This window comes from Daktulosphaira vitifoliae, unplaced genomic scaffold, assembly GCF_025091365.1.
Source record: "Daktulosphaira vitifoliae isolate Bord-2020 unplaced genomic scaffold, ASM2509136v1 Scaffold_5, whole genome shotgun sequence".
In the NCBI taxonomy this organism is placed as follows: domain Eukaryota; kingdom Metazoa; phylum Arthropoda; class Insecta; order Hemiptera; family Phylloxeridae; genus Daktulosphaira; species Daktulosphaira vitifoliae.
Genome location: NW_026099576.1, coordinates 2,892,626 through 2,909,963, shown reverse-complemented (window position 1 = coordinate 2,909,963; position 17,338 = coordinate 2,892,626). Strand labels below are relative to the sequence as shown.

General features: G+C 31.0%; 1 protein-coding gene and 2 long non-coding RNA genes across 7 annotated transcripts in view; 2 read left to right on the top strand and 1 right to left on the bottom strand.

The window, feature by feature from the left end:
* The window catches only part of LOC126907016 (uncharacterized), a 47,372-nt gene that overhangs the window by 23,028 nt on the left and 7,006 nt on the right, over window positions 1-17,338 (top strand). For 2 of the 4 annotated variants that reach the window (XM_050688010.1, XM_050688009.1), the window contains exon 1: window positions 604-2,089. The exons of 1 other annotated variant lie outside the window; for it this stretch is intronic. In XM_050688010.1, coding sequence (XP_050543967.1) covers window positions 694-2,089 — 1,396 coding nt within the window. In that variant the 5' untranslated portion in view covers window positions 604-693. Of the gene's footprint in view, window positions 1-602; window positions 2,090-17,338 lie in introns of those variants that run through there. One more of the 4 variants, XM_050688005.1, reaches the window with a different exon arrangement.
* LOC126907033 (uncharacterized) lies at window positions 4,003-10,024 on the bottom strand. Its single transcript, XR_007704406.1, has 3 exons — window positions 9,944-10,024; window positions 9,741-9,909; window positions 4,003-4,153 (listed from the first exon to the last, which is right to left on the bottom strand). It is a non-coding gene; the product is annotated as an uncharacterized LOC126907033 (long non-coding RNA).
* On the top strand, window positions 10,082-13,121 carry LOC126907032 (uncharacterized). 2 transcript variants are annotated; one of them, XR_007704404.1, is made up of 4 exons: window positions 10,082-10,186; window positions 10,569-10,902; window positions 10,964-11,391; window positions 12,211-13,121. It is a non-coding gene; the product is annotated as an uncharacterized LOC126907032 (long non-coding RNA). The 2 variants fall into 2 exon arrangements; XR_007704405.1 differs by lacking the exon at window positions 10,082-10,186 and having other exon boundaries at window positions 10,388-10,902; window positions 12,211-13,117.

Below are 17,338 nucleotides of genomic sequence, written 5' to 3'. Positions count from 1 at the left end.
CTAAGGTTTTAATATAAAAAAAAATATGTTGATTTGTTGATTTTTGAAAAAGTTATGGAAGTTTTAAGAAAAAAAAGTGATAAAATGACCAAATTTACCGATTTTAGAAATTGTAATTTTTTTTGTAGATTTCCCCCATTTGCGGGGAACGAAAGAAAAATGTTCAATTTTTAAGTGTAATGTCTTCAATGAGATACGATTTGTGATCTTTTGACGTATTGTTAAAAGAAATCGGTCCAGTGAGAGCTGAGATAAAGTGGTAACAGACATAAAAAAAAACATCATTTTTAGCTTTGCATCAAAGCTAAAAAATTGCTTTTAACTTATAAACAAACTGTAAAAATGATAATATAAATAAATAAACACAAACTTTTCAGTCGATCAAAAGTTACAACATCTGTATAAGAATTAAATATGGGATTTTAAAGTTCCATAATTTATTTTAATATTTATTTAAATTAACTAATTTTAAAAACAATACAGAGATAAATAAATTATATATAAAAATGTAAATATGATAAAATTCAATGATCTATTTCTATAAAAATTGTTTACTTTCAAATTAATTCGAAAGAACTTTAGTCATTTTAAAAGGTCGTGTAATAAAAATTATATATTCAAGTAACACTACGATTTAGTAAATCTATTTTTTAATTTTTATTTTACTGCATTTTCTAAACATATTTTTTAAAAATGATTTATTTTACTATTTTAACTTGTTTATTAGTTAACTTATCAGCAGTAAGCACATCCGTAAAAGAACGTCATTGCAATTTTTCAAGATACATATTCAGTTATTTTATATATTGTGAACGATATTTGTTACGCTTTAATAAAACTGTCGAAAATATCTCTGAAGAAGATTTAAAAAAATACGGAGAAGCAATTCAGTCTCATAGTGATATCATATTATTGATGCTTGCAGAATTATACTGTTTGAAAAGTGATTATTACGCGAGAGACTTGATGGCTGTAAATTTATATCTAAACAATGTATCAGGGTCAGTCAATATAATTAGTATAAACATATCTAATGAAAATACAAAAGAAAATAAGATATTGCTATTACTGGAAGGGTACCAGAAGATTCATGAACATATTTCGGCACAGTTATTTCATTATATTAGAAATGAATGTAATGATGAAATAGTGGTGTCAAAATTTGTAGTATATCCAAAAATTATAGATGAATCTTGCACACTAAATATGGAGCAATTAATTTTGGTAACTAAGGATCTAGAAAATAAAATTACGAAGGAAATAAATACTAACTCATGTACACATAACTCTAAACATTTATTTTATCCAAAAAATATAATCCATTATGATTTATTCACCTACCAACCTATTGAAAATGAAAATAATTTTATGGATGGATCTCAAAAAAGACAAATTAAAGCGAACGTAGCACACGATTACTTAAATCTTCTGCGATTTACTCCCTTAAATATACAATGTGCGGACGGTAGTAATTTAACTTTATCAGATGCATTTCGATTCATAAAATTCCATTTTTATCATCGTCATGTAGCATCATTTCAAAAACTAATTAGAAGATTTATATTATATCCTTGTTTAGTATTATTAAGTAAATATTATAATCTTCTTATTAGTCTTACAACTTCCAATATAAACTCATGGTATTACAATAAAAATATTTGTCCACTTATTACACCATTAGCCAATACAGTAATAGAATATCTGAATAAAATAAAAGATCTTAATATTTTAGAAGAGACATGTTATGATTTAGTTAGCTACTGTAAAAAAATAATAAAACAACTTTTGGAAGTTTTTGATAGTAATTGGCCAATTACTAATAATAATATACTCATCAATCTTTTTGAATCATTAAAATGTGTTTTGTTTAACAAAGGCATAAAGTTGGAAAGAGAACCAACCATTACAATTACAGAGGATAATTTCTATTTTAACTACAACAGTATTATTCATTATGGAAATCAAGTGAAAAACTATATTATCCAACTAGTAAAACACAAAGATTTGATTATTTCACAAATGCATTTGCACAAACAAAGGAAACGAGGCCATATACGACAAAGAAAATTTTTAACTGATGCTGTCATTGGTATGTTGTTTTTATGTTTATTTTTTCATTATTTTAGAATAATAAATTATTCCAACTATTAATTATTAATATTTAACAAATAAAAATTCAGTTTTTACGTTTATTAATTAGCCAAGCAATGTAGGTCTATAATTTAATTTTTAACCATGTTTTTTTTTAGGTACTTATTTTTGAAAAAAATTATTTGTTGTGGTATAATAAAAAGAATTTATATGATACTAAAAATACTTTTTATTGTATACCTTATTTTTTAGGTGTATGACGTTAATGGTATCTATATTTTCATATAATTTGATAACCCCAATAAAAATATTTTTATTGTTCATTAAAAAAAAATTCTAAATTGGTGTAATTTTTGTGTACGTTATCACTTTTTCTCAGTTAGTTTTTAAACAATATTGTTTGTTGATATTAAAAATCACAACATTTTTCTAGTTGAAGACACCTTGAAAATTGAAAAATGTCTTCACTGTAAATGTGACAAATCTCTAAAAGTATTACAAATTTAAAAATCTCTAAATTTCAACATTTATTCAATTTTTTTTTACTTAAAACTGCCATAACTTTTTGAAAAATGTATGGATCAATACCATTTTTTTTATAGATACATGAGGTATTTAACAATCATTTTGTACTTATTTTAGAATCGGTAAATTTACACATTTTATTTTTTTAAATCGGCAGTAGTAATGGTATGATGCGTTTTGGCTCTCAAAGGTGCCGACAAATTACTTTATCTATTGTTCTCGGTAAACAATGGGTGTACAGGTGAGATGCACTCCGCGCTGGTGACGTCACACTGATTGTGTGATAATCCAAGACAAACCAGTGGCGGTGACGTCAAAATGACGTTACCTATAGGAGTACCCTTCGGGTGACGATTGTCATGCCGCCGGGGCCCCAGTGAAAGTGTTGATGTCGCATACTATGTACGTTGGAACCCAGCCCTAGCCGACCATAATATTATTAATTAATGTATATTAACTAATTATTTAATAAAATTAAATAATTTTCCAAGTCCGTATACACGTCATACTGTATATTTACAGTGTCTACGTAATAATTTGTTTGGTAAACAATGGGTGCACAGGATCTACTCAATGTCGGGTCCATCAAAAAAAAAAAAAGTTCATATTCCAGTCTAGGTACACGCTAACGGTTCAACGTGAGTATAGTACGCGTCGAGTCCGCACGTTTAATATGTCACAACCCTATATACAGCTGTGTTAATTCATCCCCGACGCTGTCGTTTAAGTTTAAGTCGATATTTTGTAAATGCTGAGTACTCCTTCCATGTGGTTCCACTACACATTCCAGACATACAGACAATCGTTGTATTTGATAAAAACCATCGAACACGTGCATAATGGGTAGGCGCTATATTTCATAGCATTACTACTAGGTCGTTTGTTATAAAAATATGTTATTCATACTACTCGAATAGAATGTTTAATACAACCGTTGGCAATGTGTATTTCTTTTAGATATAACTACTAACATAATTTCGTACCATCAAGAAAGATGTATTGTCACTTCGAATACTTTGAGAAAATCGAATGTTGGAAAAACTCGTTTGTAATTTTTGTGAACCTTGAACAATTAGTCATTAGTATTTATAAATTTCAATATAGAATAAAATCACTGGAGAGACTGTAGGATGTCTCCTTCTTTCAAATGACTTATATACGTCTTTTTTCCTTAATGTTGATTAATCATCGATATATCTTATCAAAGAAATATTTTACGATAATTTTGTAGTAAATAAATAAAATATAATAAGGTTAAGGTACTAAAATAAATAACACGTTCCTTTTTAATAGTAAAATATATATTCCAGTAATCATTAGTATTTTATGAATATAAAATTTTACATTATTTGTAGAAAAAAAAGAAATTATAATATTTTATGAACTTCGTTTGTCATAGGGATGTATTCAAATATTTTATCGTATACAATCAAACAATATGCTGTAGTGTTGGTCGGAAAATTTTCATCGGATTCAAAATCTAATCTAATATCAACTGTCGAATTTTTTCATTTTTCGTTTTGCCTTGAGATTTTATCTAAACGCATAATAATTATGGTACTAATAAGTTGCAACTATGATGTACTTATATAAAGTATAATGTATATTATTATTCAGGGAACATAATGTAGAGGATATTATTTCAAACGTGATAAAGTCATTGAGGGCGTGTGAATTGTTTATATCGGATATGTAAAGTGCACACTCGTGTTCCTTAAATATATGTATAGTATCAAAAAATTGCTTGTCAGTAACCGAATAGTAATTAATATACACACGAATTTCAGAAAAATATTTCAAGTAAAGGAGGTAGTCAGGTGATTATGGAAAACAATATCTAGAAAACTAGAAAAGTTATTAACTTAGGTAACATTGACGGTTAGCTCAAATACAGAAATGTGTCGTCACTATCATAATATGAAATAACAGTGGACTGCTCTGTTTGTGTCCACAACAATGGTCGTTTATTTAAGATTATTCATATTTTTATTTATAACTTATATTCATAAGAATAACATGATTGTTTTTCTTTGAGAAATTCATAAACTATACTTGTCAGCTCTTTTTAATCTTATCTTAATAATAACACACAATGTGTAAAATCCTAAACGTCTTATAAAAAAATATCAAAGTGAATTGTATATTATTCGAATGTATTAATTTCTATATTTTATGATTACTTGTCAAAAAAATAATTAGCTATATATATAGCTTATATATATAAAAACCAACTAAAGGGATTTTCTCCTACCGATTATCACCTTTATACGTGTAAAAAAAAATCTATTTTGCTATATAACTGGAGAAACAGCATTTATACTTTTAATAATTCGTTTTCATGTGTTCTACTTGTTTCTTTATGTTCATCGGTCTTATTTTTTAAGATCGAAAATCATTAATAACGTAAGTAATATATAGTTACTATTTTCAAAGTAAAATAACTTTGACAATAATGTTTTTTTAATTTTCAGTAAAATTATTTCAGTATATTCTCTCAGTTACATTTCATATTGGGGAGAAATAATTCAAAAATCGAGTTAAAGAATGCTATATTTTACATATTTATATATTTTTTCTGAAGCAATGTTTGTGAAAATAATTTTTAATCTTTAGGAAGATATTTTCACTGTGTTCATTTGCAAATATTGAAAATAAATTTTCCATCGAGGTTTTAATTGCTCTTTTTTTAAAGAATAAAAATCAAAGTAAGTTATTAAAATTTTTGTTATTAAACTCTACTATTCAGTTCGCAGAGTACATATTTCTTTTTATTAATTTTAGTCGTAAAACTTTTATACAATGCATCTTCCATTGAGCATAAATGATATCGAAGACATCGTAAAGTACTTGAAAGCTCAAAATGTTTCTCAATTTAATATATTGGCAGACATTTTGTACGAATCAAGAAATTTTACGGTGTTTGAGAAAGGTATTAAATATGAAGATGCATTAAAAACTCCCGTGACGCTAGATATGATTAGAAGTGACTGAAATTTATAAATCTGAAATCCGTTCAGGCGTATACAATTTATTGTTTGGGGAAAAAAATTATTTGAAGTTCAATTTTTTTTCTATATTATCACATAATGTAAATAATGAAATTATGTACTACATATGCACAACTGATGATTGCATACATGATATGGCGTATGATCAAGATAGTTTTACAATAAAATATATTAAAGATCAAATATCCATTAATCAGAATAGTATGTACTATTTAATTTTCAATTTTCCATCACAGTTCAAATGTCATTATTGTGATGATCAATTATTTAAATGGTTCATTAAAAAAGTTAATATTATGTTTTAGTAGATGAATTACAAAGATATAATTTACCGAATAGTTATATATATATATATAACTTATAATAGTTATATATATGTATATATATATATATATATATATTAAGGTAGCTATGGACAGCTTGAAATTGAACCAACAAGCTGAAGTTAAATGTTATTTAAAACTCAGCGATCTCAAAGAAAAAGAAAAATATGAAGTATTAGCTATGAAAAATGTTAATACAAGAAATGGTACGGTGGTGGTTGCCCAACTCATAGACAACAACCATGTGTTTATACCAAGAATAAAATTAACAGATGAAGAAATTATCAAATACAATAATAATGATAAAAAAATATTCTTAAAATATAATGGCAAAATCGGAAATGCTTACATATTTGATTTTCAATAAATTAAACATTACTGTATATTTTACTCATGTTTTTATTTAAATATTTATGATTAGTATATTATATAAAAACTTTTACACAGTCTTAAATAAATAATAATAATATTGACTGTGAATAGAAAATAATCATTCTATAAACAATTTTTTTGTGTGTTTATATACATATATATTTATTACACATCTGTAGTTCTAAAATGTATTGATTCTAAGAGAATCAATCTAAAAAGAAAAATTGTCTTTAACGTAATTAAAATTTCAATTTTCAAACTATACAATCAAACTTTATTAATTTTTTAAATAATTGATCACTTATGGTGTTAAATTGAAAGCTATAGCATTTTTTCCATATGAAAAATACCTAACACAATATTGAAATGTTACTATTTAATTAAAAAATAAAATAAAATAAATTTTAAATGAATATTACACATTGAACTGAATAGTTGAATAGTAATGTATGGTTTGTGAAATATATATATATATATTTTTTTTGTTAAATATGAACTTATTTACTTATCTTAGTTGTCAATATGTCGAGTTTATATGAATATATTTGCGGTTGCGGTCGATCGTTTATCGATAATGACGGATTGCATCATAAATTGAACCTGGATCATCGACAAACGGCTATTGCTACTGTTGGTTGTCTACAAAAACGACTCTTGTCGACACGTACAATGAATGATAAGGTGACCAAACGTAATTGTATGCATACAGTAGGTTTCGGTTTTATGCCGATAGAAACAGCTCTCGGAAGACGGGTAAAACATTTTTTTTTTAAAAACAAAACGCAAATTGACAAAATTAAAAATTTTATTTATTACATCGGTGATGATTTGTTTAATGTATTGAAAGATTCGAGCGAAGGTGGTTTAATAAAATTTAACGTTGTTTTGCACACAACTTATTTACATCATGTTATGGGTGAACTGAGGGACGTCTCATTTAAAACACGCAAAAAACTATCGATTCAGGCACTGATTACACCGGTGTTTATAATAAAATCAATGAAAAACTTGCCCAGGAACAAGAAACAATGGAAACCAGAGGCAGCGGATGGACATTGCTGTTCATAGACGGACTACTTTTAAGAGTTACAAAATTTTCACCGTTGCGTGGTAGTTCGTTCATTGATCTTCCATCGTGTATTAAACACAAACAAGCTATTATAAATGTTCAAAATAAAACCGACAATCAATGTTTTAAATGGGCGATTCTATTGAGATATAATACCAAAAAACAAAGATCAGTGGAATACGGGTTATCTCAATTTAGAAAAAAATTCAAATATTAATTTCAACGGTATTGATTTTCCTACTCCAATTAAACAAATAAATAAGTTTGAACGTAACAACCCGTTTTTGTCCATCAACGTGTTTGCATTGGACGATAAAAATAATGTTTATCCATTGCGTATTACCAATTTACGTTCGAACACCGAACACATCAATAAACTATACATTACGGAGAGTGGTAATAGCCATTATTGCTACATACAAAATTTCTCTAGATTAGTCTCCAAACAACGAAGTGCCGGTCATTATCATGAAATCTATTGTAAGCGCTGCCTCAGCGTGTTTACGGACCGAACGCTATCGTCCCATCCGAGTGGACAAGCGGGTCTGGATGAGCATTTGAAAATGTGTGGTAAGTTTAAGGAAGCGCGAGCTGTCCTACCCCCAGTCGATTCGGACCAGTCAATATTACGCTTCAAAAATACGAGACGTGAGGAACCGGTACCGTTAATAGTTTACGCCGACTTGGAAAGCTTACTTCGCCGTGCAGACAAACGAATATCGAAAAACTATGTTGTTATCCAAAACCACGAGACAATGAGCAGTTGCTTTTTCGTTGTACACGATTCCGATATTTTACCGGATAATATGTGTGCTGATTTACCGAAATATCCGGTCTTGTATCGTGGACCGGATGCAGCAAAAAAATTTGTCATGTCATTGGTAACTATAGCTAAACGAGTATCTGATATTATGAAAATTAACATTGAAATGGTGCGGTTGGCGGTGGAGGAACAAAACCGTTTCGATAATGCTAAAAATTGTGAATCGTGTTCGATAACGTTTTCCGATAAGGTCTATAAAGTCCAAGACCACAACCATAGGACGACAAAATTCCGTGCCACTTTATGCAACAACTGTAATTTACAACGACGTATTCCGGCTTTCATGCCGGTTATCTTATACGGTCTTTCCAACTTCGACGCACACATGATTATACAAGAAATGACATACGACAAAGAAGATATAGGTGTAATAGCTCAGTCCGAAGAAAAATATATTTCATTCAGTAAAACTATTAGTGAATACTTTCAAATAAGATTAATAGATTCGTACCGGTTCCTACAAGCTAGTCTGTCTAAAGTAACATCAACATTGTCGCGTCCGGATTTCGTACACACGTTGAACGTGTTTTAATCGTTGGACTTGGTGACAAAGAAATCGGTTTTTCCTTATGAGTACGTGGACTGTTTGGAACGGCTCAATGAAAAACAGCTTCAACCACGCAGTGAGTTTTACAGTTCGATACACTGTCTACGGTGTCCGAGAATGATTATGAGCATGCAAAAAATATGTGGCGACATTTTGGATTCAAGACTCTTGGCGAATACAGTGACGAGTATTTACTTGTCAACGTGATGGTATACAGAAAAAAATTATTGTTGATATTATTAAACAACACACTGGGTACAGTAATATTATTTAAGATAAGAGTTTAATGTATTTTTACTTATGTTAGTATAGTACAAGGTCAAAGGGACACATTCCTTTTACGATTATGTTGTTTTACTCAATGCAGCCTATTGTATACATGTTTACAGTTTAGTCGTAGTTTCGCCGTCTATCGAGTAAAGTGACCTGTTGCCGTTGTACATCTCTTATATTATATGTTTTGATGTTATACAGGGTGTTCAGTAAGTCAGGAAACGGGTTTCTATTGTTCTCATTGTTTGTAACAATGAGAACAATAGAGAACAGGAAACCAGTTTCCTGACTTACTGAACACCCTGTATATTAAATACTATTATATTACGAATAATTTCTAAATCTTTTAATTACATAACCTATTCCATTCAACAATTATATATATATATATATATATATATATATATAACTATTATTATATTCAGGTGTTCGCGCTGCTTAAAAATACTAGATAGCGCGCTTATTCAGTTCTGTTCACTCGTCCTCTCTTCCTCTCCCGGTCACTTGTCGGCGTCGGCCGGTTATCATTGCCGGTCGACATGTGTATGTAATAAGATTAAGTATCATTTTTGTTTTTCCTTGTTTTTTTTTTAGACAGTTGAATTTCTATTTTGTAAGTCACACGGATGACGTTTTCTATTATTTTATTTAAATTGCACGGATTATGTTTAATACTTTCAATTGCAAATCATTAGATTAAAATATTTACCTATGAACATTGACATATAATAATTGTATTTCAATTTTATTTTGCTCTCTTTTAATGGCTTTAAATGTTTTTCCGTTTTTAAGTGTTGAGTAACGTTAAACTTTTTGTCACTATTAACTTTACATTCGCACAATTTGCAAAACAGAATACTTGCATCAATCGAAAAAACCTCATCGCCAAACTCNTGCATCAATCGAAAAAACCTGATCGCCAAACTCGGACAAAAAAGTCTCGAATAGTTCGATGTTTTATCTTTCGGCATTTTACGTTAAATATCGAAACAGAAAATCAAATAATACATTATTGAGTAATGAACGAATATGAAACAAAATCAAACGATACGGAGAACTGACTGACGCTAAAATACGCACTATAGTCGACAGTATATCATATCATCAACATTATTGAACAATAATAAAATAAATTTAAGCAAAACAGTTAAGAAGGTATAAAATGTATAAATATATTTGACTACGCCCAGCTACTTAAAAATAGATGACTCATAATCAATATTAGTATCAATTTTCAATATAAAACGAAAATGTGGGATTTTTTCTTATAGATTCACATAAATTAATACTATTTTTCACTAAATATTAACGAGATTTATAAAAAATACAAAATAAAGCATTAAGTTACGTATTTTAACAAAAAATAGCACTAAAAACCTAAAATACTTCAAATATGCCAAAAATAGCAAAATAAAATTTCATATTTTAAGTCTCTGGTGCATAAAACAAATTTATAGCCCACTCTGCTATTTTTATCTGTATCCTATAATAAGTAGCAAATGCTATAAAATCCGAACCCTGATTATTATTATTACAGGTGCTAGCTGATGTATTTGAAAATTTCCGTAAGGAAAGCTTGAAAAATTATAAACTAGACCCTGCACACTACTTTTCATCTCCGGCCCTTTCGTTTGACGCCATATTAAAGTACACAAACGCACACATTCAGTTGTTATCGGATCCAGATATGCTGTTAATGTTTGAACATTGAATAAAAAAAATTAATAAAATATATCAAACTAAAAGTAATTATTAAATATAGGTTAATCAGAGATATGCACGTGCAAACCACCCAGGCTTAGTCGATTACAAACCCAATGAAGCACACAAGTATCTTCAATATTTAGACGCTACTAATTTATATGGAACGGGTAAGAATTGTACTTATATATTTTTATACACGTATACAATAATATTTGTTTATTTTTACAGCAATGATGGAACCCATTCCGTTTGGCTATTTTGAGTGGTTACTGTTACATTGGAAGAGATACTCAACACACCCGACGACGGTAAATACGGTTATCTTGCAGAGGTCGATGTAGATTATCCCCGAGAACTACACGATTTACACAACGATTTACCGTTTTTTCCTGTAAACGAAAAACCGCCATTAATGTCTTCTAAATGTAGTAAACTGATGACTACACTAGATCCCAAACGTGGTTACATTGTACATTACCGAGCTCTAAAACAAGCTGTAAAACATGGCGTGGTAGTTACCAAATTGCATAAATGTATCAGATTTATGCAATATCGTTGGTTGGCTCCTTAAAAACAGCTTAATACGGATTTGCGCAAAAAAGCGACCACCACGTTTGGACAAAACTTATCCAAAACGATGATCAACTCAAACTACGGTAAGAATATATGAAGAGTGAATGTGTCAAACGTTCTATGTGCCAAAAACATATTTGTTCAGAAAACACAAAAAACAATGGTAACATGGGCATGTCTCACATAACGAACACCATCTATGAATGCAATTTTGTACAAGTAAAAAATTTAATTGACATTTGAAACACATACAAGATTGTGGCCTTTGGTACATAGAACATAAATCAGAAATAAAACAATTTTTCACTTTTTTGGCACATAGAACGTTTGACACATTCACTCTTCATATATACAGGGTGATTTTTTTATCATAACCCACTCAATTACTTGCAGAATAATAATAATTTACACATTTTTTTTTTTTATTATCTTTAGTTACACAGTATTCTTGAATTTTTAACTATGTAATACTTTTTAAGTTCATCATTTATGCGTTGGAGGGAGGTCAACTTTGATTTTTTAAATGGTAACACATATTTTTAATTTAATAAAATGTTTGAGTATTTCATTTAATAGTAAATGGCATTTGAATTTTTAATATAACTTTATTAGCTTATTAGATATAAACATTTAAAGTTTCAAAATTTTGAGTTAATATACATGTATAATACACATGGGATTGTAAATACAGGTAGTTAATTGGATTTTTATGACAATGCTGTCTCAGTCACGGATTGTTTATTATTAATTGTGATTATCAATAGATATACCTTCTGTATTGTCAGTTAGTGTATTTATAAACTCATAACAATGTGCTTTACTATCATTGATAATAACAATGCTGTGTACCTGCTAATATCGATGTCATAAAAAATCAATTAGCTACNTTTTTGACTTTATAGGAAAAACTTTGGAGAATGTTAGAAAACACCAAAATATCAAACTCGTATGTAACCCGGAGAAATTGTTAAAGTTGGCTGCAAAACCGTCGTATAGCCACAGCACCATATTCAGCGAAGATTTAGTTGCTATTCACATGTACAAGGAGAGGATTAATTTTTATAAACCAATTTTTATCGGGCAGGCAATATTGGATATCAGTAAAACTATAATGTACAAATTCCATTATGAAGTTATGTTACCGTTATATGGACCGGAAAGGCTCATGTTATGTTACATGGACACCGATTCTTTTATCTACCTAATTATGACTAATAGTTTTCACGATGATTGAAAAATTACCTGCTCGAATATTTCGATACATCCAATTATCTAACCGACCACCCGTGTTACACCGATAAACGTAAAAAACAACCGGGTACGTTTACTGACGAATGCAAGGGCATGCACATGCAAGAAATTATCGCATTATTGCCCAAAGTCTATGCATATTTGACAACTTTGCAAAACTACAGTGATAAAGTGTTTACGAGAGACGTCGATGAAGTGAAACGATTGAAAGGTGTGGGTCAAGATGTAGTCAAACACGAAATCAAGATGGTTGATTATTTAAATTGTTTGCGGGACAGGCTCAAACAAATACGAAAGAAAATGTCGTTAATACGTTCTAAAAATCACCGCGTTTCAACGGTAGAAATTGATAAGCTCGTGTTGTCCAACAACTATGACAAGCGTGCGATGGTCGGTGACTAATGTGAATACAAAGATATGTACACAAAAGCGTGGGGACATTATTCCCTACAAAACTCGAATGTCAACGAATAATATTTTATTTATATATCAATGTATGATAATGCATAATAGAGTAGTCATATAAATAATATGTATTTAAATTTTATTGAATTAAATGTATGCAAATGTTTAATAAAATAAATTATAAAAATGTACTACAATTACTGATATGGTTATGTATTATATACTTACATATATATATATACTCACAAACTGACAGAATAAATAAACAGCATATAATTAGTTAAATTTATTTTATTGAACAAAGTAATACATCAAGTATATGTAAAAAATAATTATAATAATAATAAAAGTATTATGAATTATCAGTTAACCACTGTTTCATACACATTACTTTGTATAAACTACACATTTTGTGGTTGTTCATATGTCTGATACAACGTGGTTGGAATTCTTCACATAATTTTCGTAGTAGTGGGCACTCTTCTTCGATTTCGTAAACATTTTGCCCGGGTAAATAATTTTGCAATATTTGTTTTTTCTGCACGCCTTTCACGTAGATAATTTCACACCGTAGCAGTGCCATTATTTTTGGCAATTCGGAATATTCGACGTCACCAATATTTGCGTCTAAACCTTGATGATATTTTTTTACCCAGTAGTTGATCTTCGTATCGTCTTCAGTAGCGAACGATTTTGACATTTTGAATATCCAGTGAGCGAGAGACATTGAGTTCAAATCTGTAACAGACATTTCGTTGTTGATCACAAACGAACGATTGGTCGCCACCACCCCTTGTATATTGACAATCATTGTCGTGAGAAATTTGTTATCGGTATCCATGAGTTGTGTTCCGGTCTAAAACCCAACTATTTAATGTAACACTTATTTCAGCGTGTGCGCAACACTCGTTCTATAAGATACGTCTCCGGATACTGTGTGCGACTCAACTCTTCGATGTAAAACGTACCCTGAATGGGATTTCCCTGGTAGTCTTCCAAATAATATGTTGGCGGCAATGTACGTTTGACCTTGATTGCGGTGAACAGTTCACTGCTCCAGTTGGGCAAATAGCCCTTGTCAAACACGGATTTCGTTTTGCTAATTCTCACTTTGTCGCCTACTCGAAATTTAATTGGTAAATTATCGGGTATTTTTCGTAATTTAATGCGTACTGCACTGTACGTAGTCACCTCCACTAAGTCGGCATGCCATAAATCATCGATTCCCTTAATATTAAAACGCCGTCGTATATACGTTTTCCAAGCCGGGCGGGGTAGTTCGTGTGCAATTTTCGTTTTCATAATGTAGACGGTATGCCTTTAATGTATCCAGCTTCGTGTAGTTCTTCTAGTATGGAAGTAATCTCGGGCGACACTCCACTGTTGCCGGCAGACTAAGCCGTTACAAGCAACTTCAAACGTTGCACAAGTTCATTGGGGTCGTCCCAGTATAAGTACTCTTTCTTGTCGTTTCCACTGACGTTGACTTTCAATTGTAAACCCGACCACTTGATATTACCGAACATTGGTTCGATAATGTTGTGGTTAGGTGATAATTTAATAATAATAATTAATAACACCGTTATGTTCAACTTTATGTTAGCATATATTTTAACTTATTATATATAAGAACTTAAACAACAATATTAACTCCAAAAGGAAGTAGACAATAGTTTAACTACGATAATATATGAAGTATATGGTGGCCGGCGGCCTGGACCGGTTCGCGTCACCCGCGGTCACTCGGCGTCGCGCGACCTGTCGGACGAGGAGAGGTAGCTGTGTCGCAGTCGCCATCCAGCGGTAAAGCCGGAAGTGCAATGCGACCGCGTCAATAATTTCCACATACTTAGCGCCGCCTTTTTTCAACGTCAAATTTCTATTTAAATGAGCTCCGGTTTCCTCCAATATTGTCTTGTACGTTTCCAAATCACTATCGTTGTATGTGATAGGATTTTTCAAAAATAATAAATTAACGAAGCCCATCGACAATGGATATTTTATTCCGTAAACACGAACACTATCTCCATTTACGGTTATATCATTCTTATCGTCCATACTTAACGTACCATCCGGTTGGATTTTCGGGCCATATACTTTATCTCTATTTGGATTTTTAGTCCATTGTTCTATTAGATGCATAAAAGATAACTCTAAAAAACTGTTACCTTCAGAGTCAAATTGTTGTTGTTGTTGTTGGTGTTTCTGCGTATTAGCATTAACGACGGTTGCATTAGAAATTTTATTCAATGGTTCGATTATAGGTGCTAGTTTTTGTTGAACGCTAGTCATCGTCTACGATTCATTACGACGCAACTCTGTGTATTTTCGTCTAATATTCTCTCGGGCTTGGTCCAATAACTTCATCGTGGATTCTTTTTTCTTTTTCTCATTATTATCGTTATCATTATTATTATTAATATTTTCAGCATTCATATTGTTACATACGTATCAAACTTATACCTGTATCGACCACTGTCACGTGCGAAATCCGTACATAATACTGCGAAGCCATATTTATCATTTTCCCAACAATGTCTGCAAAATTCTTTGAATTCATTAAATTTCATATCACAACACACGTATTCATCGTACGCGTGTCGCAAATTGACTTCGTCTTGTCGAAACAACACCACCACATTTGCATTATCTCGCAACATTTGTTTTTGTATGCGAGACAGGGTATGTGAGAGGAAAAAGACATCAACCCTTTTATGTCGACTGCGTACGAAATAATCACACATTACATTCTGTTTTCCATGACCACATCGTCAAAAATAAACACCGAATTGGGTAGAACCAAATCCACGTGTGGTACATCATCGCCATTTTCAAATGTGAACAACTGAATTCCTTCGATTCCTTTCAACACTTGAATTAAAAATTGATATTTGTATTGACCCAAAGACTTGGAATATATATATACGTTTTCAAATCTCAAACCATTCGAATCGCACAAAAGTGTAAAAATTAAATTGGTTTTTCCACAATTTGACGGTCCGCATATGATAGCTCGTATAGTGTTTGGCAATAACTTTCCATGTTTATATTGTTGATGTAGTTGTTGCAAATCTGCTTGATCGTCAAAATTGACNTGTTATGTAGTTGTTGCAAATCTGCTTGATCGTCAAAATTGACAACGGCTAGCGTTTCGTTCTGTTTTTCAAAACGTATCACAAATCATTTATTTATTTTTCTATTATAATTATTATTAATTATATTAATATTTAAACAGTAACATATCTTCTTGCGCTATTGAAAATGTTATGGTTTATTAAATGTTATAATCTTTTGTTTTCCTTTTATACTTTTTTCATTATCACCAGAGAGCTCTTTTGTTTGTTTATTTTATACTTTAAATATAATAGAAATCTGTATTTTCACATTAAAAGTGAAAATGAAAGAGCAACGGTCGTAACGACGTCGTGGTGTACGACGGAAATGAGGTTCCGGTATTGTAAACTTAGTAATTAACAGTCTTCCGTTCGAAGCTCACGTGCCAGGATATCAGTTCGCGGGCCCCGGAACTAAATTACAAAAACGTTTGATTCGTGGTGACCGTGGTATCAATCCATTGGATGCAGCATGTCGTGATCACGATATAGCATACGCCAAGAGTAATTCTCTTAAGGACCGTCATCACGCTGATAAAATTTTAGAACACTAAGAGTGGGAACGAGTGCGTGCCAAGGACGCGAATTTATCAGAACGTGCTATGACTTGGGGTGTGACAAATACGATGAAGTTGAAACGCAAACTTGGTATGGGATTCAAAATAAAAAAAAAAAAAGATGTGCCAAATTTACAAATTACAGCACAAAAAGCACTGTTTGCAGCCAAACGCAATATCCCGGCTTGCAGCCGTCGGTACAGTAGTAATGTATCAAAATTCTATGATGAATCTTTTTGATGGAATTAGATTTTAAATAAACAATCAGACAATTGATAAAACAAAAAATATTGGTGTCACTACGACTATGAAAGGATACTGTTCGTTCACGCCTAACGATATCGTACGGTTACAACCAGCCGGATGGAAAAACGAAAATAAATTATACAAAGACGAAGACTTCATGGATGACAACGAATTCATAGCACAATGTCCGCTGTACATGTGTATAGGATTTTTCGAAAGTGGATATTACAAAAATTAAATGGGTGAAGTATTTCGAACCAAATGTGAAAACGGAATTGGGTCTAATGCGTATATTGGATAATAAAAAATGGTTACCGTTAGAGTTTCAACACTGGGACACAGCAGTATACCCACTGGTTCCGCAAACAACCGCTCATACGTGGCCGGTGCGTGCGTACTCAGGTGTTGAAAAACCCAGGTATTTACTCATAGCCATGGTGACGGAATCCGATGGGGTA